At 40.8% G+C, this 27,305-nt stretch overlaps 1 protein-coding gene across 2 annotated transcripts; it reads right to left on the reverse strand.

Annotated features, from left to right (window-relative positions):
• Positions 1-27,305, reverse strand: NREP (neuronal regeneration related protein). 2 transcript variants are annotated; one of them, XM_047866974.1, is made up of 5 exons: positions 27,178-27,305; positions 26,738-26,779; positions 25,367-25,430; positions 4,892-4,969; positions 1-590 (listed from the first exon to the last, which is right to left on the reverse strand). In XM_047866974.1, the coding sequence occupies exons 3-5, from the start codon at positions 25,367-25,369 to the stop codon at positions 465-467; spliced, it is 207 nt and encodes a 68-aa protein (XP_047722930.1). In that variant the 5' UTR covers positions 25,370-25,430; positions 26,738-26,779; positions 27,178-27,305; the 3' UTR covers positions 1-464. The 2 variants fall into 2 exon arrangements, with proteins under 2 accessions (XP_047722930.1, XP_047722938.1); XM_047866982.1 differs by lacking the exon at positions 27,178-27,305 and adding an exon at positions 26,912-27,116.

Consider the following 27,305-nt stretch of genomic DNA (forward strand, 5'->3'; position numbering starts at 1 on the left):
AAGAGTACATGGATAAAATATAGAGATATACAGACAATTGATGAACATAAACTACTAGGCTTGTTACATCTAAATGAAAAAAAAAATGGGGACTCTCAGCCTCTGCAAGAAGCAGTAGGGAGCTGTGTGAGTGAAAAGGCAGGAGTGGACCGGTTGTGTGACAGCAGAGGGAGTCTGAGTTGTGGAAGACATCGTCATCGAGAACCAGGCCTGAAGGCCCACCTGTAAGGGTTGTAAACGTGGATTCACAGTGTGAAATTCTGAGCGTTTTCACTTGAGTCAGAATGATTAAAAACTGGTTTGATGATACCTATTTGTCCACTGTAAATTCTCTAAAGCAAGGCTCAGAGTCCCATAGTTTCTTCTTATACTTGATGATTTACACAGAAAAAAATCCCATATATGATACCATGACCTCATCAATACCCATACACCATATGTAATACAAATGGAGGTGTTAACGATTAAAAAGAGTGGAGGTAACTGATGCCTGGGGAGTGGAGTTCACTGCTGCCAAGTGGAGTCAGGGAGGCAGCCTCAATCTTGTCATCCTTCTTGCGGTTCACCTCCTTGGGGACAGGAAGGCTTCCCTGAAAAGCAGGTGGACCCACACACAAACAGATGGACACACACACACACACACACACACACAAAAGGCACTTAGTCATGCTTGTGAAACCATTTGAAATTTTTTGCCTCTCCCTCCCGCCTTTTATCCTTGAACTCCCGATGTTTTGCAGAGTTTACATATTAAACACAGTTCACCTGAATGTAAATATTAGGTCTGTGGGGGCATGAAGTAATTAAACACTAGCTGCCTTGGCTTCAGTAGAATCAAGTGCTTCTCTGATGGCTGTGCCCAGCCATGTGGGAGGCAGCATTCCCCAGAGTCAGGTTTCTGAGGACAGTTTCTAGTATCAGACAGGGCCCAACATGAGGTTGGGTAAGAGGTGCTCATGAGCGTTAATACATTTTGCTTAAAGCATTCAATGGCTGTGGAGGTGGGTAATTGCCTGTTTGACAACATATAATAAAAAAATGTTTAAAAGAATATCACAGCTTGTACAGATGTAATTTATGTATGGTTCATTCTCTGAACATCTGGCCCAGTCCATGTGGGTCTGATAATCAGAATCACAAGCGGTACCAAAGGTGGGAGTGGGAAAGAGGGAGACAGTGTGAAACCCAGGCCAGGAGAGAGTGAGATCAGCGAGTTTGGCCTGGGGCTATTCTAAATCTGTCCTCACAAGCCTGATAAGTGAGGTGTTTGTGCTTCTGTCTAGAATAATCCAACTGCAGTGTGACTGATGCTCCATCAAGCACCCGCGAGGAGAAGCTCTCCATCATAACCAAACAGCAAGAGGGCAGGTCAAGGAAGCCCGTTTGCCCAAGGTGTAATTGAAAAATACAGGGCTAACCCCGTATGCCCCAATCAGATACGAAAATAGTGATTTGACAACAGTCTGTCAGCCAAACCATTAATTGCTGTAGTTGTCTCAGGTACATTATCCAATATGGTTTTAAGAGATTTTTTTTTCCCTTTTTGCTCAGGTGACATATTCCAATAGGACATTTATAACAAGCTATTTTGACTGGGTATGAGTAAAGTAATAATCTTGCTCTGAGGTCTGTAAATTATGGCATTTGAATTTCTTTTTAAGAAGAATTCAGAAGTCAGGGACTTTAAAACAACTTGAAATTGAATAAATGTTTTCAGCAGCCCCAGGATGAACTAAATGTAATAGATAATTTAGCTTTAATAAGTCTTATTTACTGTATAGATTTTTCATGTTAAACATCTGGTATGCCTAAATTTGGGTTTAAAAATTTCAGACTCTGCGAGCATACTACATTTCCGGATCTATAGAAAATCCACTCAGTATGTACTTCAGTGTTCCAGTCTTAGAGACTGTGATTTAGAAGTTGTTTTGGCACAACTAAATAGCAATAGGACAAAATCAGAAAATTGAATTAAAATATAATTACCACTCACACACAATTAAGGATCTAGGTAAGTTTCCAAAATCATTATATTGGGCAGTCTTTTACAGTTGTGAAAATAAATTTAATCATGACGTTTTGGCATACAACCCCAAGATTTTTTAAAAAAATCCACTATAATCCTGGTGCTTTTAAAATGTGTGTTCTTGCTCCTCTATCAGCCATCAGCACGTTTCAAGATATGGAAGACTTAGGTTTTGGATAAATGAAGAATTCAATGGGTGCTAATTATCACAGGCCAGGAAGGGAAATCAAAAGTTCTTAAGTGTTATTTCACTCAACTGCACTCTATACGTGACTGGCCTTAAAGTTGCTTACTTTAGTTCATACTTTGTTCGTTAATATAGAGTGAATATATAGAACATTTGTCTCTACGTAAGTCTCTGTCTTACTGATCTTTTACCTCCGTGGAAAATACACAGCGTTGGGTGGGATTCTGGGTAATTTGGGGAGAGGTCTTTCCAGACCAAAAAATACGAAGGAGATTATTTCAGATTTGAAAGTACCATTTTTACTGTTTTTTTCTCTTCTGAGCCCCTCCCCCCCGCAAACATTTATGTCTTCTTTAATTTTTCATGTTCTGAGTGCCTACTGTGGATTGAGTACTCAGATTTTAAGGCTACCAAGATTAAAACAGAGGCAGAAACAGTCCCTGTCCATCCTGCCCTTCGGCAACTTGCTATATAGGAGATACCCAAGTGACTGGACATTGCAAGGAAGTGGTGGTAAGCCATGCAGGCAGGTGTGCTAGCAAAGCACCCTGAGGGACCACAACCCAACAAGCCTAGGGGGAGAGAAGCTCCTGGGGAGAAAAAGTTCTGCACATCCTCCCTTTGGAGGCTGGAATTTACTAGATTTTAGCCCTTAATCCCTGTCCCTCATTTTTTGAAAAAAAGAATAAAGTCTGCACCCACTGAAGCAACTGTAGGCTTCTGCAGCAAGGGAAGACTACAATGTAGTCTTATTTCTCCAGAAGTTAGGCCTTCTAAGAATTCAGGCAAAACTAATTCTATCTTCCTCCATTATCCAGCACATAATGGCTCCCAAGGACTGAGGATCTTCAGCAATCTAGAAGGCTGGAGAAGCAGGAACAGATGTGTCCAGTGACTTCCACAGACCGGTGCTCCTGGACGCTCCTGTGGCTCATCTACCTCAAGCTGGGTGGCCTCTCTCTGCTGAGGACTGTTAGTGTATGAATCCCCCAATTACTCAGTCATGTGGCTCGGATCAAGTAAGTCAAAATTATTTTTCTCTATTATGCAAAGATATGCTTTTCTACAAAGAAAGTGCTTGGGAAGGACAAATATGCGTAAAGTACTCTTCACATATGAAGAGAGGAAAGAGATTAACAGAAGACCTGAATCTCAGGATTCATTGTGCCAACCTCCTGGAGGATGCCTCAATGGAGGCAAGGCCGATGACCTGGGCCTTCTAAGAAAAAGGGAGGCATTGTTGACCTCATTGAAGAACTTGCCTAGTCTTGTCACTCTGGTTGATGTCACCAGTATCAAGGACTTCTGGATGGCTGAATGGGACAGAAATAATGAAAACACTATACTCTCTTTACCCCTTCCATTATCATGTCTTACCCTCAGCTGCTTGGACGAATTATGCCCTGAGCTTCTCAGTAAAGGATGTCGAGAGTTACACTACTGCTGTTGGTAAGGTGACGGTGTGGCAGTGTGGTAGGGTTGCGTTGAGGCGGTATGGTGCAGGGGCTGTGCTAGGGGGATGGTTGAGTGGTAGGTGGTGGTGGGGAGGTAGTCTGGTGAGGTGGGGTGTGTGTGTGTCGTAAGTAAAGCTCCAGTACACTAGCTCACCTCCATCCCAGCTCTATAAGACAGCACAAGTGTAGCTAGAGCATGGCCAGAATCATTTTGTTCACCCACTTTCCTAATAGTGGTTTCACTCTGCACCGTCAGAAGTTCTCTGAAAGACTAAAAGTGATTTAGAACTGTTTTCTCTTAATGCAAACTGCCAGTTGACACAATCTCTTCAAGTTCTGCCTGTCAGTAAAAGGGAACTGCTGAAACCATTTAGTGTAAGTAAGAATTTCTCAAACATTAAAAAGTCAATAAGATCTGGGAAGGCCTCACCATTTGTCAATTACACTTATGAAACTTTTAAATGGAAATTTTATTTTCAGTGCACTTTTTCTTTCTTAATTGCAAAATCAACAGGTCAGTGGTAAAAAGTACAGTCCTCCTCAAGGTCAAATTGTTATTTACCTTAACAGGAAAGTCCAAAGGTATCTACCCTAAAAACTGTTGCTGTTGGAAATGGTGCTAAAATCCAAAATGTAAATTTGACAGATTTTCTTAAGGCAGAAAATTGCCATACCTAAGATGTCAGAACAATGAAAGCATGTTTGTAGAAAATATTTTTAGGCCTAAAAATTAGAAGAAAGAAAAATAATAGTTTTTTGCGTTCCTTCTGTTTTGTTTCTTGGGGAATTTCATCAGACATTTGGGCACTATTACCAGACAAAAGTGTCATCATCTTCTACCTTTAAGATATTTTTCAGTTTAATCACCATACAGGAGTTTATCTACCCAAGTATGGAACAAATTGAAAACCTGTAAAATGTACATTGGATAAATTGATTCCACTATTCTTATATGATATATATAAGAACCTTATATATATATATATATATATATATATATATACATACATATATATATACATACATATATATATATACATATACACACACACATATAATACATATACACACATATTAGTATATTTTATTTCCAAAGTTATAACAGTATCATGTCAATGGATTATTATTGTAGACTAGATGGATATTAAAAAAGACACTGATTTTTTTTAATTGCCTTGAAATTGAAAAAAAAAAAAATAACAAAATGGTAGGTAGGGATCTTACCTTAGGAAGCCTTCCCTCCATTTCCTTATTTGGAAATGGTTCTTGACTGACCCAGACAGAGAGCTCTGGGTAATAAACCTACAGAGACATAAAAGCACACACATTCAAATTAAAAACAGCATCCACTCTGAAACCACACGGGATCAACTTCATGAGCTCAATCCCCCTCAGTGTCACTTATTTCCTGATGGCACCTTGGAGCACTGGGGAAGCCCATCACCTCTTTCAGACTGTTGTGTGCTTCCAAATGTATACTGCACTCAGGAGAGTTCTGGCTCAGTGTCTCCCAGGACTAAGTCCCAACAGAACAAAGATGTCAATCAGTGTTACCTTTAGCATGCTAAATGGCAGCCTTATGACATGACTGGCTGAGCAAACTAAGGTACTGGGGAGGCCTAACTTTCAAAGCAACCTATGATAAGTATGCTTGCAAAACTCCGTGAGATAAATGTGCCACACACCCATAAAACACTGTTAGGGGTTATTCTGATAATTGATTATAAAGTTCAACATTATGCACAAAGCATGAGGGCAGGAACAAGTGGCCTGCATTCTCCCCAGGTCCATGTGGCCCCTGGCAACACTGTCCCGTGCCTGAAAGTAGCAAAGTGTCCAAGAGAGAGGCAGGGAGATGGGCAGCATCGCCATGAATGACTCAGAGTATAGCAGCTGATGAATCTGGGGGTGGGGGCAGAGCTGGGACAAGGTGGAGAGTGTGAGTCAAACTGAGTAATTCTTGTCTAAATATACAGAGGGTATTATCATAAGAAGGTTGCTGACCAGCTGTTCTCCATCTCTGGGAAAGACAGGAGTAGGGGGTTAGGAATTAAATTACAACATGGATTTAGGTCAGCTATAAGGAAGGACTTGGCATAAGAATTGTTAAATGACTGAAAGAATTTAAAGAAGAAAAACTGTGAAATTTCCTTCAAGAAATTTAGAAACAGAATCTAACAGCCATCTGCCAGAGTTAATTCACATTTGATATAGCCTGGCTTGAAGGGAGGGGAGAGGACGGGAGAAAATTAGATAAGATTCCCTCCAGATCTGATTCACTAAATGCTCTAAATAAGCCTCACATTTAATAAATAATATTGAGAATCACATCTCACTACTAGGTTAACAAGCAGAGGTAACATCTTTGGTTTTGGAAGCAGAGATGTGGTAGCCTAGTCACTGGGCTAAGTGTAATGTTTTCAGTGTCCCAGGTAATCCGCTTGGTCAGGGGGCCTGAGGTAGGAGCAGTGGATGGCTGTGTTGATTCTTTGGGGGTAGTTTAACAGTACCCATCTTTGCCATACTCCAGTAACGTTTATGGCACATCCCAGTTAGTTTTGCATATATCACCCTAATATATCCTGACAATAAACCTGTAAATAGGTCTTCTCATTTCAGAGATGAGAAAACAAAAACTCAAAAAGGTCATCCACTTGCCCAAAGCCACAAGTGAGTGGAGGATAGGACATGAACTAAAACTAGATTTCCAGATTCTAAACGTCAGTTCTTCCCACTACCCCGATGCCCTCAAATCACCCCAGAATGCAAATTGCCTATCACCTCTCTTATATCTTAAATATTTGAGAGCTCATCCTGCAAGAACTGGACCTATTTTCGTACTTTGGACAGGTCTGCTTTCTGGGCCACGTGGTTCCCCCAGCCTGAACCTCCTTTCTTTTGTTCAGCTTTCCCCTCCTGTGCTCAGATCCTTCTGGGAGAATTCTACCACCTACCTCATTTGGGACAGACAAGTCACCCCTGACACTCCCTCTAACCGGGAATGGGGGAAGACCACAAAATTGCAATCTAAAATATATAAGCTTTTTTTAGGGCTTAAAACAATGTCACAGCATACAAAGTACCAATTAGTGCTTAATTTAAGGAGATTCCCAACTGGAATCAACTGTAGATTCACTTAATATAAATATACAATGATAACATTTTTACATTACTACCTTTAAAAACAGGCTTTAAGTACAATTTCAAATATTACACATATAGCAAGAAATGAAGTTCCATTGCAAACCAAAAATGTTGACACAAATACATGTAAAAACTTAGGCACACGGACACTATGAGAAGTAATATCAAGTAAATGTTATGTCTCTGTTCTTGAGCTTTTCTGTGACACTCCATCTTAACAAAATGACACTGCTTCCGCATTTAACTTCCCAGGTTCAAAGCATCACTATGAAAGCCGCCCAAGTCCAATCTGCAGGGATAAATAGCTTGCCTCATAAATCATTTTGCTTGTTACTTTTACAATTTGTTTTTTCTAAGAACTTTCCTTTTTTTTTTAAATAAAAACAATGATTTTTTTTTTTTTTTTTTTTTTTTGCCAAAGAACTCAGGAACATGAGTATCTGATAGTAAAACCCACAACTAAGGAAACTTCCTCCCCTAACCCAAATTGGTCCTTTTGAAACATATTTAATTTAGACATGAATTGACCAAGGGCATTTTTTAGTGTTTGAATCATAAAGTAATCATTGTATTCTTTAGGAAAAAGAAATGTCACTTTGGCCTTGTGGTAAATTCTTCCAGTCTCCTTGAGACTCAGAACTTCAAGCCAAAAATGGCAGGGATAGAGAAATCTTAGTTACATTCTTAAAACTTGCTTGGTTGGTCTCTAAGAACTCAGCATACCCCTGGCTATAGCATCTAAAGTGGATATTTAACCTTTTTTGGATTTGGAAAAAGTTGGTAGATTACTGGAAATACACTACCTACATTACAGCTTGGTTCTTTTTCACACTAGTGGTGTTTTGAGACTCTAAAACAAAGGACTTAAGGGAAAAGATCTAGGACGACCATTACCCTTGCTTTCAAACACCTCAGAATGCCTTTGCCCATGCATGCATTCACTTCAAGTATGGGAAGCACCTGCAGTGTGCCAGGACACTGCTAAATTCTAGGGATTGCAAGAAGAGAAATACAGTTCCTGCCTCTTAGGAGCGCAAATCTAGTTGTGCCGGCTGTGGGGGGGTGGGCGGGTGGGGGGGCTTGATGACAGACCTTCAAAAAAGATCATTTCATAGAAGGGTGTTCTATGGGCCGAATTGTGCATCCCTCACGTACAAAATTCCTGTCAGAAACCTACCCCCCAGTTGGAATGTGGGTATGTTTGGAGATAGGGTTTTTAAAGAGGCAGTTAAGTTAAAATGAGTTCATCAGGGTGGGCCCTAACCCAATAAAACTGGTGTCTTTATCAGGAGGAAATGAGGACACGGACACACATAGAGGAAAGACCACGTGAGGACACAGGGAGATGATGACCATCGACAAGCCAAAGAAACAGCCTCAGAAGAAACCAGCCTTGCCGACAGGTTGACCTCAGAGTTCCAGACTCCAGAACTGTGGGAAAACAAACTTCTGTTGGTTAAGCCACCTAATCCTTGGTACTCTGTCTTGACAGCCCTAGCAAATTAATAGTGTGCTTTAAGTGCAATTAGCAAAAACGTATAGGTTATGTCAAATACAATAGTTGTTGGGACCCGTCTCCACAGGCTAAAGAAACAAAACCAACACTCAGCAAACCATCCAGTTGTGCTGTCATCAGAGGAAATGGGGATGGCAGTGAGCAGATCTGGGAGGAGATCCAACGGTTACCAGACGCAAGCCAAGGAAGATAGTGGGTTCAGGGTAAGGATGTAATGAGGTCCATGTGGGAAAGCACCCGATGGCCAGGAGGTCTCACTGCGGCTCTCAGTGGCCATAATAGCAATAGCACAAATGCAACCCCACAGGCTGCTGTACCCAGTCTTTTACCTGGTTCTGAATATCAGGTGCTGGTAATATATGGGTCAGAAAACAGAGGTAAGTTGATCTGTTTTCCTGAAGTCCATCTGTTCCTGCTGGACCCTAACCCTGTTCATTCTTTTTTGGTCCTGGTCAGCTGATGCTCCAAAGGTGGACACATGGCTTCAACTCATTCTATTCATTCAGTTTTCTGAATTCAAGTTCATGTTTTTCATGAAGGCCAATTAATCGAATTTTTTCTTTTTTAAACTTCATTGAGTTCTCTGTTGTTGGTAGTGGTTTACATCTCAGAAATGTAAGCGTTCTGAGTAATACACATGGCAGTACAAAACTATTGTTTTATTAAACAAGTAAACCAAAGCTTGCCATAATCTTCCCAATAGAAGACTGCGTTCTTTTATCAAGAAGATACATATTCTTTTAAATTATTCTATATATTCCATACCTATTCTTTTAAATTATTCTATATATTCCATATATAAAATAGTTGTTTGCTCTTGGTCAAGCAAAATCCTCAAAACCCTCTGGAATACTATTCTTCCAGAAGTCAGGAACCAGAGAAACAAGCCATATCCTCAACAATTAAGAAAACCTGAGTGTTTGAGAAAATACAGAGGCAAGGAAAATTTTACTGTTTTAAACTGGAGAACATACAAAAGTTTTGCTTGAATTCTGAGAAAGGCTGAGTGTTCATGCTTGTCACTGAATATATTATTACTTGGTATCCAGATTAGAAAAATAAAATGTGGGGGGAGTCAGAGACAACTCCTGCAAGGTCCTAAAACCACACAAACTAAATTATCATTTAAATTCTTTAAACCTCTCCTAAGCGTTTCATTTAAAATCTTGCAGCATGTTTTCCAATAGTATGGTCCACACGCAGAATCAAACAAATTGACATGTTTCCTGGCTCTAAATTTGTATTTTCCTCTCTTCACTTCTCTCTTTAGCAGTAGCTCTTTGAAGAGCCTGTTATAGGAGAATGACCCTCAAAGGAAGGTTCATGGCCATTTCAGAGCCTGAACATCACATATGTATATGGAACTTATTAATTGGTTAACATGCCTTCTTAGCAACCTGCTATGAAGATGTTGCATGGCTTGGTTGTTAATGACCACAATTATTCTATCCTTGGTGGAGTTCTGTGTGCTTAAGGAATGCACACACATGGCCCTTTTATGACTTAACAAGGACAGGTGCCCACCCGCTGCAATTAGGAAAACAGACCAGGGGAGCAGGTGTCCAACCTGCATAATTAATTCTTCAAACAGCAAAGTAGCATATTTCGTAATCTCTGCCAACTAAATAGTATGTGTGTGTGTCTGCGTGTGTACATGTTCTGTTCCGACTAATTGGCTGGGAGGTCATGAAAGCGGGTACTGTATTACAAGGAGAATTTATATGCATATACATGTACTTCATTTCTACAGATACCTTTTGAAGTGGTGCTGTTAAGAATCTCCCTCAAAAGCTAGTCTGCTCCCAGGTGTTGTTGGCCATGTGAGAGGGCAGGATGTAAACTGAAACCATAAATGAGTTACAAGGATCATTTTCTCTGAACAGCATTACATCAAAGATCAGATGGTGCCAAAAGATGATGCACTCAGCTCCCTCTCTCTAGAGACCTAGTCTTAGCGATCCGCCTAACCCTGCGAGTGCTGTCTGGAGATGGAGCACACCATGGAGGAAATGCCCTGCAACCAGAAGACAGATAAAAAGACAGAACACTGGGCCATTCAGATAACATATGTCACCTGTGCGCACTCTGGAAAGCAGAGTAAGTGTTAGTTGGTGCCCAAGTTGGCAAACATTCTTGTTTGGGAACTAAATGAAACATGCAGCCACCTAAATGCCACACACACACAGAAGCTGGCTGCGGTAACAATGGGTAATTACAGAGAAAGCATTGCAAACACCTGACTATTGCACTCAGCCATAAGTGCCGTCCTGCTAGAAAGGAAACCAGGACCTTTTAGGGCACTGCTGTATTATAGCACCTGCTGACACTCTCAGCTTTTCTGTGGCCCGACAAGTTCTTAACCTGTAGAAACAGGGGTAGAGGAGACAACTGGGTCTCAAGGAACAAGATGATGAGAGCTCACACTGGCTAAGCCCACTGGCATGAGCTTTGCTTTGGGTGCGTGTGTCCACTATGGGCACGGAAAACATCCACGTTTTATTCCCATGCAGCGTGTTACTACCTGTTACAGGCAGGCGAGAGATTTAGAGTTCTTTACTTTGTGAGTTGGGGTGTCTGAGACAAGCTGTGTAGACTTTCATAGTAGAATTCTTTAAATTCACTCTGCTCGTCATGAAGCCATCTTGAGAGGCCGCTGATGAATATGTGGGAACCTGACAGCTGTGGAATTTTATTTCTAGATTTCAAGGAGGCAGAGAAAGGAAAAGGAAATCTCCTCGCTGGCAACAAAACGAAAGTGTTTACATGTGAAATTAATCGTCAGCGCAAAGAGCTTTCCCAGTCACTCTGTTCCACAATATAATATGCTGCTTGTTTAGCTGCTGAGTCTTTAAAATTTTGATTTCTAAGAATAATAGCAAAGACTTTCGAGAGGAGCCACGAATCAAGTCGGGAGCAAGCCACAAAAGGTTAACACAATGATCCAACTTTGCTTTGCCACCACTATCTGAGACTGTTGTGTGATTTTTCAGGCTTTGATGGTGCGTGGTTTAAGGCAGGCTGCAGCGGCAGCTGGCTAATTTGAGCGTGGTGAACACCGAGGTCAGCTGCAAACGTGTGTTGCGCAAACTCCTCCTCTCACCCCTGCCTCATTCCTTTCCAACAGGAACATGCTCAGCACAAAGCAATCCACGTAAAGACTCCATAAATCCAAAAAAGGGAGTTACTGATCGAGGAATTCTCAGATTTCTGCCAAGGCACCCTCCCCTGGGCTGGAGGTCAGCCTGGTACAGTAATCCGAGCCAAACTGTGGACTGGACTCAAGGAATTAAGTTGAATGCTTCAAATCTTGACTTTTAATGGACGATTTTTCTTTTCGGTGATGAAGACAAAACAAAGTACAAACAGCTGATAACAGCCCAAAGTAAACCAGAAGAGTAAGTACGAGAACAAAGCTTGGACACAAATCTCAAAAGGGATATCTAAGGAGAGATTTTTCCAAACAAAGGGAAAAAATAAAGCAGCTTTTTAAAGCTCTGGTTTGAGATTAAGCAGTTTGTGAATGAACAATAAGAAAGTAAAGGCCACAAAACAAGATATTTGCTCTTTTCAGCAGAAAAAAAAAAATACTGGCCTTTGTTAACTAGCAGCAAAACAAAAAAAAAGGGGGCCCCTCAGGCATTTAAGCACAGCATAAGTTTTTCCTTGACCCCATGACCTCAACAAATATGTTAATAAAATCTTTTACCTCCCTGGAGTGGAACCAGACTAAATATTTACTTAACACATTGGGTTTCTAAGTCTGGACCACCTTATTCCTTCATACAAATTGGGTTTTACTTGTAATTAGAAACACTATATTTTGCAATGTTTCTCCTACTTTTAAGATGAAAGATGAGAAGGGAGGGGAAGAAGAAAAAGAAGGAAGGCCCCGGGGGTGAGGGGAGAAAGGGAGAAAAAGAAGAAAACTATACTGCGCTCACTATGACAAAGGGCACTTGTGAATTTCTGCATGGTATTTTCTGTCACAAACGAGGGTAATGCTGCTGATATGCTTTCCAATATCAGACATCTGGAGCTAGCAGGACTTTTTCCAAGCACATTCCAAGGTTAATAGGAAACATCTCGTCTTGCTTTTATTAGCTGGTTTAAGTAATGTTAGGTATGCTGAGTTTCACCTTCAAATAACTATAAGAAGTCTGATTTCTACTCACCAAGAATGCCATTTTTTCCTCTTGTCCCAAAGTATGTGCTACTCACGAAAACCTTATGAAAATTTTCACCAACATAAAAGTCCTCCAAAATCAGTTTCTTTTGTTAAAGGCTTCAAAGACTAGTATTTTTTTTTTTTTATCTAGACCTAAGAATTTTGGACTTTTCTTGCTCTAGGTGGATGATGAGATAGCCAGTTGCTTTTGAGGAGTTTGTGGAAATATCAAAGCATTCCTTTTGCTGACAAGTTCAAGACTGAGTTTTCCAGAAAGTGTGCATTTTGTCCCCAAGTGCTCATTCCCAAAGAAATCACTCACTCTTCCCATCAGTGTGCCCTCTTCTACTGGCAACTGCAAATAAATCCCCCAGCCTAAGCCACTCTGCAGCTTCACGCTTGCCCCGCACTGCCTTGGTCATTTAAAGACTGCTACCTCTTCAACAGCATCATAACAGATCACCAAATTTGGAGGGAAAAAGTCATTTCTATTGCAAGAGGCTATAACTAAAAGTAGTTTAAATCAGATGCTAGCTGATTGTCTTATAAGTTTGGCTTTTAAAAAAGGAAAAATACAGTCAGATCTGTACCCACATGCTGTAAGTGCTCAGGTCACAGAGAGGCCACTAAGAAGTTTCCATAACCTGTCCTCTGCAAAAACTGGCAAAAAACTAAAAGTACCAGAGGATAAGAGTAAGATTAGGATGGATGTGCCCCCGTGCACAACCTGGATTTTCAACCTCACTGGCAGGAGGCATGGTCTGATTTAGGAGGGATGAGGGCTCAGTCAGGCAGTACTGTGGGAAGCAAATAAGACCCAAAGGGGCAGCCACCCACCCAAATTGATGTAGGGTTTCAGGGCTGGGAGTCACCAAAGACACACATACATCAAGAGTGTGAAGGTAACTGCAAAAGGAAGAGGAATGCCAACTTGGGAGGCAAAATTACCTCACTTATATTCTAATGGACATGAAAAAGGTAGTATTAGAAACTCAAGGGGTGCCTGGGTGGCTCAGTAGGTTGAGCGTCCAACTTCAGCCCAGGTCATGATCTCAAGGTTTGTGAGTTCGAGTCCTGCATCATTCTCTGTGCTAACAGCTTAGAGCCTGCAGCCTGTTTCAGATTCTGTGTCTTCTTCTCTCTCAGCCCCTCCCAACTCATGCTCTGTCTCTCTCTCTCTCTCTCAAAAATAAACATTACCAAAAAAATTAAAACAAAACAAAGAAACTCAGGCCTTGATTCTAAGTCCTGACTACATTCTCCAACAACACAATACTTTGATCTCATGTTTTTGGTTTTTTTTTTCCCCCTCAGTCTCTCTTCCCTTGTAAACCAATCATTAAAACTTGACTTCTCCAAAGGAAGAGAACTATGAACAATACACAGGAGTTGCTGGAACCCACACAGGGAGAGTATGTAAATCTGGAGACCCCAGTTTTCTGTGGAAATGCACACACGGGTTCACTATAATGTCTTTAGGCATGTTTCCCAGGTGTGCTTATTTAATCCTCGGTGTGGTTCCAAGGATGAAATTCACCAATACATCACAGTGCCGCAACAGGTTGAGGCACACGCATAAGGGGATCTGGACTGGCTGCCATTTTCCATCATCCTCATTTTACAGATGAGAATACTGAGGGAGACACATCAGGGAGCCTGCCCACAGAACCCAGCAGTAGAGAAGGCAGGATGCAAACCCAGCCTCTCCTCTCATAGAATACTGTCTGTCGATATGGACCTCCTCTGCCAGTTCCCCAGGGCCACCTAGAGTGCCGGGGCCGGTTTTCAATACCCCAAGTACAGGAGGCGCTGAGCATCTCTGCTTCGTGCCCTAATGCTGAATTTCTGACACCTACTATCAAGAGGCATTTTCTCAAAAATATTTGTTGCTCTGCTGCCTGTGTTGCCCTTCAAAAATAACTTACCTTAAAACCAATTAGCACTGTCTGAGGGCAGAGAGGGTTTGCTCTCCAGTATCCATGTGTTGCCACAGTCCTTGAGGAAAGACTGCTTTTAGACCAGCAACTCTGGCTTGGTTACGTTAAGACTTTGGATCTAATTAAACCCAAGCTACACTGGTCATCACACTTTTGTCTTTTTTCAATTTTCCGTGGAAAGGAAATGTTTAGAACAAAACAAGTATCTAGCAATGGCTGCAGCTAATTACAAAGGGCATTTACTGAGAAACCAAATTGTTTTAATATGACCCCCAAATGAACTCTCAAACAACTTCGCAGAGGGCCTAGCAATGCACAGTCTAATTCAGAAGATCTTTCTTTCATCAAACGTATTTGAAATCATGTTCACTGTAACTTTGCTTTCCAATATTTCAATTTAAAAACAAACTGCTTAAAGAATTAAAACCTTATCTTTATCAATGATCTTCAAATATACAAACCATATATAGTTGACCCTTTAACAACATGGGGTTCAGAGGCACCAACGGCTTGTGCAAAAATCTGTGTGCAGTTTTTAACCCCCCCAAACTTAACAGCCATATTAACACATTTCATATGTCATATGTACTATATGCTGTATTCTTGCAATAAAGGAAGCTAGAGAAAAGGAAATGTTATTAAGAAAATAACAAGGAAAATACATTTACTGTCCTGTATCTATAAAAAATCTGCATGTAAGTGGACCGGCACAGTTCAAACCTGTGTTGTTCAAGGGTCAACTCTACTACATAAAAATATGAAATCATCCTAGTGGAGGAAGAAACACTCATTAGCCCAGAGAGACAGTGTATAAACTACTAAGAATGGTAATTCAAGAAAGAGAAACAAATTTAACCTGACTCCGTTTGGAAACATTTAATGCAGAAGAAATGCAGATATTCCTAAAGTCAGAAAAATGGAAAAACAGAGACGGGGTAACAAGCCAATTAGCTATTATCATCATGAAGGCACTAAAGACCAAATAACAAAGCAGGTGATCCTCAGATTACACTGATGCAATGTATTCCATCCCACTCAAAAATACAGCGTCCCTCTGGCTTTGTCTAAACAGTGTAAGAACAGCTGATAAAAATTCACAATAATCAGATGAATTGCTCTAGGATGCCAAAGAACAAATTTAATTGAATCCCTGATTGAATTGATTGTGACAGTGTAGACAGTTAAGCTTCATATAATAAAATTAAAACTTTAAAAGCAGTCATCATGAAAAAAAAAAGGAAAAAGAATATGCTTAATAAAGATGAAAAGATGTGGAGACTTGGCTCCCAGACCTTGATAACAAGATCAGAACAATTTAAGATTCTATTATCAAGAAGTGAGCAAAATATGCAAGGGCCTGGGGCATTCCATGATGTATGATTAGACCCAAGTCTCCACAGGGCAGCATGAAATGGACACTCAGTTATGGTCCAGAGCATCCAGGCTTCAGAAACAGTCAAATCCACTTAAGGAAGGATCAAAATTATGAACATGAGGACTCAGAAAAGATGTGGGCAGAATTTCTGATGCTGTATTAACTGAATTGGTTGGGTATATAATCTCAATTATCCAACCAATTAATCAAAAAATATTTGCTGTGTCCTTAATTTTGGTGAGGTATTCACTATTTGGTAGGTAGCTTTCAATCCTATAGAATGAACATCTTACCAAGAGTACATCCCATTACTTTGGGCTGGAAGTGCCAAAGCAGCAAGCACATTTCTTCAAAAGAGTTTTTTTTTTTTTTCCCTTGGAACTAAGCCATCAAATCCTGGGGTGTCTGTGCAGGAAAGGACTGGACTTGTAATTAAGTCCTGTTTTCAAAACTGAATTCTCTGAACCATACAACAACTGGAAGTCCCTGATAGTGGCATGTTTCAAAGAGTGGTTCCTTTCCCGGCCCACTCTTCATTCCTTCAGCCAGCATTCACCGAGTCCCCCACAATGCAGCAGGCACTGGGCTAAGTGTTCAGCCATGTGCTGCCAAACCCACACAGCACACTGACAGGCTAAGATTCAGCAAATGCCTGGCAAAACAAGAACAGACTTTCAGATCATGATCCCAGTAAGCCTTCTGGGTAACTTTCACTACCATCATTTAATGAAGGGCATGAAACAGTACTTCTTGGAAAAGTACTTAGTAGCAATCCCTTACTTGGGTCATGTTTATTACTATCTTAGTAAGTTTTATCCATCTGACTACCAACTCTAGCTTTTCCTTGACAGTTCTGAATGTCGGTTGCCTAAGATGCAGTATCTTCTCCTAATTTCTCTTCTTTCCTGTCCAAGAACAGGTTTTCCATCCGACACTGACTTTATCCAACAAAAGCGTCCTCAAAATGCCTGGACCCACTTTAAACACAACAACTTTTGTAGATTTCTCCCTGTTCAGCCACCAGACTGCAGTACTTTTCCCCGCTGGAATTGTATCAAACGCAGTTCAGACAGGAAGGCTGTTACCTGCCCCAGTAATCAAAGGACAGTGGCGTGTGATGGTGATCTGAGTACCGGTTGGAGTGGAGAAGGGAGAGGAGCTAGAAATGGACAACCACACCAGAACTTCTGTGCACATTATGAATCTCCCTCTTGTTTTAATTACTTTTTGGTAGGAGTCTTTGGCTCATATTATTACTGGCAATGACTGCTGAGCTATTCTCCCTTTCTTTCCAATCAATGGCTCTGGTTCCCAATTTCAGCTTAAAAGGGGCAAACAGACCTTCCTTTCATTGGCCACGTTCTCTTATGTATCTTCTCTTTCTCCTTTTCAAACACGAGTCCCATTTGTATTTTTGTCTATGAAAGTAAGGATGAATGCTGAACAAGCACAGCCTAAAGTCAAGGGCTTCAAAACATCTCCAGCTAGATAATCCTAACACTTTTAAGGCACAACGTTAAAATGGGAGCCACTCGAAGGTAATAATAGGCCATGATTATATTTATGAAGATTTCATTACTTTGTGAAACCAAAGCTGATTATGCTTTACCATCATGACCGCCTCAGTCAGGTTGCTGAGACACAAACTGTGGGCCTGCTAGAAAAACAGCATTAATAACCCAGCACATAATGGATCTCCACAGCAATGTTGCAGATGAGACGGGTGACTCTACCCTGAGAGGAGATTCCTCTTTCAGCAGGCCATTCCAAGTGAACTTTTTGGACTCTTTTAGGACCTCTTCCGTCAAAAGAAGTATAAAAGAAAGCACCAAATGTAGGAGTTGTTCCTGTACTGTGTGTAGGTTTCACTTAGCTATCCCCCTACCTCCCTACCACCAAGCTACCTTTAATGATTATTGCGAGGGGCTTTTCAGTAGTAAATTCAAAATCTACCTGTGCTCATCTCATTTCCTGGGCCATAAATTTTACAACCTGAGCTGTCACAATTCTGCAGAGTATTAGGCTGTTACTAGCTATAAATCTCAAGGTGAGTCGCCTGGTTCTGCCCAGAAATAACAGATCTCCATGTTTCCCCAACTACTGACTCATTCATTTATTCCACAGACATTTATTGATCACTAAGGATGTGCCAGATCCTGGATAGGTACTGAAGCAACAATCAGACTGGTTCAGAGACATGGGATCTGTTCCAACGTCCCATTAGGACATGTCAATGAAAGTTAGGGTTTCCTTCCACTGTGCAGAAAGAGAATGCCAGTCAACTTCACTAGCTGTTCTAGAGTTCCCTCTCAGTGATGAAACTTTTCCACATCTGAATTCACCATCCTGACTAGAGAGGAAAAGGAAACAAAATAAAACAAAACACAAGGCATCACAGTCTCAACTGCTACCAAAGAGAGAGGTGATCATGCCCATGTACTAGTGGTCAGTGTTCTTGTTTCAAGTTTACAGACCTGGAGGGTAGAAAAACAGATGGGCAGAAATAAACCAGCCAATAAGTAGAATGTTGTGTGATGACTGTATAGAGAAAGCATGAGATTATTCCTACTGGATATGCAGGGGTGAGTTTCGTAGAGGAGCTGTTATTTAAACTCAGTCTTGAAGAATGGCTTTATTCTGTCAGAAGGAGCCTTCTTTCTAGGATTGAGTAAGCAAAGGCACAGAGGGACTCCTGGGGTATGTTTAGAGTAACAAGTGCCTGGTTCCTCTAGGAAAATATATTCCATTGTGGCCAGAAATAAGATTTGTTTACATGGTTCCTGACATGACTGCCCACTGACAGAAACTAAATTTATGAAGGTCTAAACACAGAAATTAAAAAATAAATTATTTAAAAGTATGAGGTGAGAGTAGGCATAAAGAATTCAAGGAATGACGTTTACCTATGTTACTTTTACCAAGAGAATCAGGTAAGTCCAGCCTCATCTGAAGGGACTAAAAGAGTTAGTGAAATCATTTCACATTGAAAATCTTGAAGCTGATGTAGTCTAAGCTATGAGTCTAGGCTGTAACCAGAAGAAATTCAAGGAAAATCCTTCTCAGTCTTGGCTTTCCCCAACTTCTGTGTGTCATGTGATGAGATTCCCTTCAAATGGTCACTAGACTATTGACCAACTTAGTAACAGCCTGTAGGCCTCAAACTGTAAACAATTTTATGATGATGATGTCAGTGTTGGCTTGAATTTTGAGTAAGTGTGTCTGACTAATCAGGAAGAAGTGGAAAGAGGGAACCAACCGGGTACATGTGGTTACAACTGATTAGCACGTGGCTCCACCCAGTTAGCCTCATGAAGGGAAGTGTGGTGCCTCCTCTCAGGCAGCAGTAACGCCCTCTCCAGGCACATGTGCGCTAATGAACCTGCTGTAATTGGCCAGTGGAAGTGGTGCTACCTTCTCAATAGAAAGGGGTTAACAGTGCTCCCTTCTTCTTTCCCAATTCCTTGTAGCTAGGGGCCAGCCTTCTCTCCACCACTCCACCCCAGCCTGAGGACAGGGAGATGCAACAACAAAATAAGCTACCATCTAGCCAGGAGTATATAGAAGTGTGTGTTCCTTTCTGTTGGGCACAATCAAAAGGCAAAGAAGCGGACAGGTTGGAACCCGAGTGATGGCCTTGGGCCAACTCTAAGATGCTGGCTTGGTGGCTTCCTATAGCTTAGCACATCAAGTCCTTGGCTTCTAGATCTAGTTTGTGCGGTCTGTGCTTGATGGCACAGAGGCCCTAAACAGGACAGTCTCTACTGTGTACAAATGCATCGTGCTTACTCTTGCAAGCATATGTTTCTAATGTATTCCCTTCATCTGGAATACACTTCTCTCTCATCTAAATCTATCCAAATATTCTTAGTTCTTCATTCACTTAATAATTATTAAGGACTAGTGTTAAGCCCTAGGGATAAAAGCTTAAGAAGGCATGACACCTGCTGTCAAGGAGCAAATAGTCCACTCCTAGGTTTTCAGTTGAGTGCCAACTCCAACCAATTATTAACGGAACTCTATACTGAGGATTCTGAAATCCGATTCAGGCTGAATAATAATAATGGGTATATCAAGCTTGATTAGCAATGTCTGCCACATGGGTAGCAGGAGTTCGTGATGGCATGCATGCCATATACTTGCCATCTCTGGGTCTGGCTTAATTTCCACCTCCTAAAAAAAAAATTTCCCCTACAATCCCCATTCCCCAGTGTTCAATAGTATCACTCTTCTGCATCTTACAATTTAGAACTAGATTCTATTGCATTACATTAATTTTGTCACACATGTTAGCCTTCTTTCCACAACTAAAATCTAAGCTGACTGAGGGCACAGGTCAAGTGTGCATCTTCTGTAACGCAAAGAACCAAGCACAAATAAAATGCTCAAAAAATACTTGTTCAGTTGACATGGGAATAGATGCACAATCGCACCAAGAACTTTTCTCATTTTCTTCAGTACTCTCTAGTCATGGCACCTTTGTGTTCTTGAGGTCATTTCCATAATATCACAGAATCTGATTATAAAGTGGGGGATTTAAAGTTCCAGTACTGGGATCAAAGCTCCTCCTGGATCCTAGAAGGGATTTTTATGGCTACAGGAAAAGTTACTGTTAGCTCTAAGTTACCACAGCTGGATCAAACCTAGCATATCACCAGGTTGATCAGAGTGTGGCTCCAAAGCTGGTAAATGTGAGCAATTGCAAGCCACTCTCTTTTGGCAAGTGGCTTTCTGGACTAACCACAATTTTTTTCTCTTGTTAGTAAATAATAGAAAATGACTGTGAAAACTAAAATTATATTCACTTCAACTTCCTACCTCTTAAGAAGAAGGTAAGGGTACAAGTTACTTCCAGATCACCAAAACTAAACATGATTAAGTCTTAAGGATGAATTTTTAAAAGTCCAACCCAATATTTATTGAACTTCTAACAGATATTTAAAACTTTATTAAGCGCTCTATGTGAAATTTATAAACCCTCTGGGAGCCTGTAATTTATTTGGTTAATGAAAGAAATGGGTATGATCCAACCAACCAATAATGCAGGAGAGTATAATCTAGTGTTACACCCAGGTTAACACCATGTCATGGCTACTAATAACTGAATTGATATTTAGAATTTAGTTGAGAGCCATGTTAATGCTTAAATCCCAAACCATTAGAGCTGCTAAACCATTAGCTGCTGCTAATCATGCCCTCACAGATCAATTTCAGGGTCACTGCTATTTTTTAAACCAGTAAGATAGAAATCTTTGAAGCTGTCCCTACCTGCAAAATATGTCTAGAAATACCCATTTCAGATAAATTTAGACCCAATAAATGGTATTTTTAGCAACCATGATTTCTACAGATGTGGGCTGAGATTTATGGTTAATCTGTTTTCCAGTTCAAAGCAAAGGAGCAGTTTAAAATTGGAATCTTTTAATATATCGTGATCAACCAAGATGACATAGTCCAAGTACATTCAATACATTTTCCTCTGGTATATTCAAATTGGATTTGCGGATATGATTTCCTTATCCCTAGTCTTTTCCCGTAGAACAAAGGAATTACACAGATAATTCAGGCAAATCCTTCCCACTCCTACATCACTCCAGGAACATTCTGAATAACCAAGATGAATCAGATGAAATCAAGCTTTTTGTTTTGTTTTAAGCGTAATTATTCTGATAACTATGTCAGTGCTCCATTTCACTTTGGCTGTGAGGATAAGACCTTAGGAGACTTTTCAGCCAGGAACAGCACTAAGGAAAAACATATGGAAGACCAAGGGAGCCGGTATTTCACCCCAGGGCTCCCCATCCCCAGTGTGGATGAATACTTAACATATAACGCTTGTAATCTAGAGGTTCCTCATCTAATTTAGTGAAGTATTCACATTTTAGAAGTTTATTTTTCTACTTCAGAAGTACTCATTTCAGGATTTCAAATAAAATGAATGTCTTTAGTATTTGATGATGATCTGCTTTACATACAAGTTTTTAAGAATTCCATCAGGTTAAAATAGAGTGAGACTCTAAATAACTGTTTATTCAAAGATTTCTGCTCAAATGCCTTCTACCTGAATTATCTATATAACTCAAGATGAAGCTGGGCTGGGGTTAAAGCCGGATAGATCATCCCTACTGTCCTAATTCCCCAAACAATCCCCAATCTCCCCCTTACAGTGCGCTGGAAGGCCTTGTGTAAACTAGCACCAGATAAAATTACCCTCCTAGGTACTCTTCAGCAACTCCACAATCAACTGAGCAACCTATAAATTTACATTCCAAAGCCCAATGGCACAGCGACCAATAGTACCTCATTCCTCCTCAATCTTTGTCTTTCTCCTTTAAATAAGAAAACCTTATGTTAATGGGGAGATTATTGAAAGAGTCTCCTTGTAAGCCATGAATGCCACTTCACAGACTGTACAAAAAGCAGAGCTCTATGAACAGTACAATAGAGTCAACTCATCTTTGTGAAAAGCTCAGCATCAGCCTTACAGAGAACTTAAATAGTTCCAATTCCTAGATCTCTATTAAAACATAATGAGTCCATGCTTATGCCACTGTGAGTCCACGCACACACATACGCAAAGGCAAGTTTACTGCACAGAGGGTAGTCATATTGTAAATCGGGACTTAACCTTGACATTGGATTACATTATTTTTTCAAGCTATTCAAGATCATCTGCTCATTCTGAATTATTTTCTTCTCATTGATGTATCTGAAGCAAGTACCTTTAAAATAAAACACCTAAATACCAAAAACCCATACAAAATATATCTTAGATATTCAAATTTAGCAAAAAGCCAAATATAAATTACCGAAAATCTCTGCAGACTTGCAATATCTTGTTAATTGCAAAAATAAATAAATAAATAAATAAATCAAACAAAACAAAACAAAACAGGCAACTGGAAAAAAATGCACATGTACCAGATAACCTAAAAAGTTTGGGAAGGAGTTATTGAAAAGAACACTCTGGTCAACTAAGACACAGCAAAGTAAACTCAAAATTGCACCTTTGACAGTACTCCTGAGTTGTATAACAATATATTTTAACTATGTAAATGGTGCCCCCAGAATTGCCCTCAGAGAGTCCCCTACACAGAATACACTGTGATCAGTGCCTGGGAGAGTTAACAAAGTGGTTGTATTTTTCTGGTAATGCAAAGACACTCTAGGAGTCTTGAGTGTCTTGAAATTATTGTTGTGAAATATCATCATTTTAGGGTATATGTAAAATGTCCAGATACTGGATCGTTCTGTTTTGAATTCTGAAGTCTACCTGTAATTTTGTACCCTGGAATGAGCTGATTATAAATTTGTATTTGGCATAAGCCCTTAACTAAACCAGATAAATACACTGAAATTAGATCCTCTTTAGTGTTTTAAATTATGTAAATGGAAATACATGTTTAACAGAAAAGGCATGTGCATATATTTTGTAGAGGTGGCCAGGTATTAAATCTGCTGCTTCCCTAGAAGAAGTTTCCATTGTACGTAGGCTAAGTCTTCATGTAAGCTAGTTACAGAGATCAGCAAAGTAATTCCAGTTCTAATCAAGGAAAGAAAATAACTCCATTTTGCCAAAAAGGATAAAAGGAGGTACAAGATGCCTCTAAAAGAATATAATGAAACTTTTTTTTTTTTTAACATTAATAGGTGCAGAGACTTTGAAGGGCTCAGGCTTCCCAGAATAAGCAAATTGTTAGAAAGTTACTTGGAATCACCCACAGACAATAACTGTCGGTGGTTTCATTTCAGGCAATGGGCTTGTGCCAAAAGGGACTGACATCTTGATGAAAGGGTCACCAAAAAGTTGTGAGAATCTTTCCATGAGTAAAAATCCTTCCAAGAGCAACACACTGTGATTTCTCATTCTGCCACCATACATAAAGGACAACTGTAAGAAATTAACAACATGTAATAATAATTCAGATTTACTCTTCTGCACTCAAATTGTTCCAACTTTCATTCTCGGCTTTGGCACACACGCTTGCCTTTCACGAAGCTCATTCCACTCACTAATACAGAAACACGGTATTTACTCTTTGAGCCTGACCTATAGTCAGTTTTTGACCTACAGTCAGGTCTGCTAGTTTTGGCAGAGTCAGTGGTCAAATTTATGTTTAACCAAACTGGTCACCTGACATATTACAGCATATGTGAACCTTTGTGGTCTGTCCACCTATGGTGGTACAGAGGGTAAGACTCTGGATAAAAAGCGACAAGACAAAGTGATGCGGCCAGTCTCAGTAAAAGAAAAATAAACAAAAATACTGTGCCGCGGTTCATTTTATTACCATCCTAGCACTCTATGACAGTGGCTAATTGGAACTTAATAGGAAGTTGGGAACCATTTGCACAAAACCTGCTGATCGGTTTACTTTTCTGTTCATCCCTTTTGCCCGTCCACCTCAAGTTCCTTAATTTGGTCACTATCCGCTAAGTCCGAGCAAGAGCTACTTTCCACAAGGCTTTGCCACCCACCTGTTGAACTGACAGGTACACACAAAAAATAGAGAGCTTACTTGCTAATAGGATTCAAACTGAACTCATTTAATTGCTCTGATTCATTCTTCTCCCTGGAAGCTTATACTTGGGTTGTTCTCAAAGAAAACACCAAGTATATCAGATTTAATTTTGATTCATTAAATTCCACCCTCGATTAAAAAAAAAATAAAACCTGAAACTAAATTTGGAAATCACACATTCTGAGTGGCAGAAAGGTGTTTTAAACAGTGTAGACATCTGCAGTAGGACATGTACTTAAAAGTTGCCTGACATTTCGATTATTTTCTTCGCAGTCCAATCTTATTTCCAAGGAGGAAATTTTTCATAGAAGATCAGTATACTTATTCAGCTGTTTTTAATGTGTATTTCATCTGTTTCGCTCTTTCCACAGTCATTCAAAATGAAACTGCCTTCTGTGTGTATCACAATGCTTGTCACAAATAGTCACCCTTTCATTCAGAGGTAATGTGCTTGACTTCTGAAACGGAGCAGATGCCGCTGAGAAGTGAAGTTATACATCAACAAAAAGTATCAAGGCTAATTATATCTGAGATACAATAGGCAGGGTATATGAAGGTAAAATAAAGTCCAAGCTCTTCACATATATTGCTCTTAAGGAGAGCAGACTGTCCAGGTGTTTGATGAGCAGGACACGGACCCCTACTCTGAGGGTGACTTCTGGTGAGCTCTAAAATAGGATCCATTGCTTTGTTTGAGCCCTACGACTGCCACCTCCCTCCATGCATGTCACAACACACCGCTCTTCTTAAAGAACAGAACGGTTTCTGTTGTTCAAGTTAAATAAATCTTTGCTTCTGAAAGAGGAATTTCAGTTTCTGTTCAAAATGACTGCAAATCAAAAAGATCTAATTCACCACATCCAAATCATATCAATTGCTGCACTGCAAAGCTTCCACATGCCAGACGGATAAAGACCCCTTGAAAGGTCAAATGGGGTAGGAACAATAAGGGGTTGAGGCGGGATGAAGGCGTGTGGTTGATATTTATATGAAATCAAGACACGAGAACCTACTGAGAATTGCCTCTGATGACCCATTCTTACCATTTTGAGAATCGTAACAGTCTTGGCCTTGCACCCTCCCTCTCTTCAGTCCAGGGAGATCAACCTGCAAAATATGTTTAAATACAGAAGACAAATCGCCTCACCGCAGGTCAGGAAATGAAAAATGCCGGTTTAGAGGTTACAGACAAATAACCATTTTCTGTGGTTAAGATAAGTTACATGCAAATTATTGTAACCACTGGGGCTTCTCAGAGAGCTTTCCAAGGGTCTATAGGCTTAAATAGGGGACAAAGAAATTCCTGGTACCTGGCTCTGCAGAGTCCTGGGCTATTCTTAGTGTTTGGTTCCTCTTTAAATTGCGGGAGTTCAAAAGGTTTAGTAACTTAAAAGTAGAACCAAGCGATAAAAATAGATTGTTTTCTGGCTGCTCTTTGTTCCCAGACATACTACTGGCAGTATATTTGCAATCAAGACAGCAGAATAGGAATCAGCCTTCCACCGTGTAGTGTAATGCCTCAGAGTGGGTATTTTTGGAAATGGCACTGCATTACATAACCTTCCGTGTCTTAAAAAAAAAAAAAAAAAAACTACACTGGCGGGGGGGGGGGGGGGGGGAGTCAGGAATATACACCATTATGCCCTTCTCTTTATACCAAATAAACATTAATGTACATGCTGCAGTGATTTTCCTCTCCACCTTTATGTCGTCAGAACACGGTTCTTTTGTTAACATAAGTTATGGCAAAAATTAAGATGAATGGAAAAACTAAAAGTTCTCCAACAGGGTATCATAAGCTCTTAGAGTTTTCCTATAATGTTATTATAGATACACATAAATGCAAATCAGATTGTTATCATCATCATCCAGCAAAAAGCAGTCATGTATTTTTAAACCCTCCCTCCCCCAAAGTTCAACTGCTTTATAAGAAAATGCAGAAAAAGTGTTGCAAGATCGAATGCCTGAGAAGACCCTTGGCGGCGGCAGCAGCGCTGAGAGAGTAATAAAGTGGATGGAGGGATACAAATTCATTTAATAAAGGGGGTGGGGGTGCATGCACCAAAGTGCATCTAATGCAAAGAAACAAACCAGTCCCTAAGAATGCTATATGAGCAAGAAGAACAAAAATTAACCATACCAACAAGCAAAAAACCCCACCCCTTCCCAAAAGAATTCTCCCTCTCAACTTGTGCATTAAAAAAAAAAAAAAAGCTCAAGTTAAATTCCAGCCTTAATGCACCAGGACCAAAATGCCAGAATTTCTTCAAGGTACACGCTTCAGCTCTTTAAAATTTAGAGGGAAGAAGCATGAACTCTGCAGGGTTGAAGGGTCCAGCTAAGAGCAATGGCAAGAAACCGACACAAAAGAGAAAGCAGCGCTCCCGGCCGGGGATGGGAAGGCATATACTTACAGACAAAAGCCCCGCTCCCTGTTCACTCTCTCCTCTCTACACCTGAAACACAAATGTGGATGAAAAAGGGCATCATGCTAGAAAGACAGCTGGGAGGGGGAGGGGGAGGGGAGGGGGAGGGGACAGGGGTGGAGGAAGAGGAGAGAGGAGGGGGAAGGGAAACAAAACCCAGACCAGCTTCACTTCCAAGAAGTACAGCCGTGGAAAAAGGAGGGGAAGGTCTCCCTGCCTCGCGCGCTCTCTCTCCAAGAGTGTGTGTGTGTGTGTGTGTGTGTGTCTTTCTCTAAGAGTCTCAGTCTCTCTCTCTCCTCTCTCTCTCTCTCCCGCTCTCCGCTGCCAGTGTGCTAGTGAACAATGAGCTAATTCTGATGGGGCTGGCGCTGCGCCAGCGCCCCAGCCTTGCTGCCACTGTGCGGCCGCAGCGGAGCCAGACTGCTTACTCTGCAGGAATCGGCGACTCGGGGCCCCGTCGGCGAGCGGCCAGCAAGCGCGCCCCGGCACCCCGCACCCGAGCACCCCGCCGCCCCTACTGCTCCTGCCGGGCCCCTGGGGGACAAAAGGGCCCGCA

The sequence above is a fragment of the Prionailurus viverrinus genome, chromosome A1 (genome assembly GCF_022837055.1).
Source record: "Prionailurus viverrinus isolate Anna chromosome A1, UM_Priviv_1.0, whole genome shotgun sequence".
NCBI lineage: Eukaryota > Metazoa > Chordata > Mammalia > Carnivora > Felidae > Prionailurus > Prionailurus viverrinus.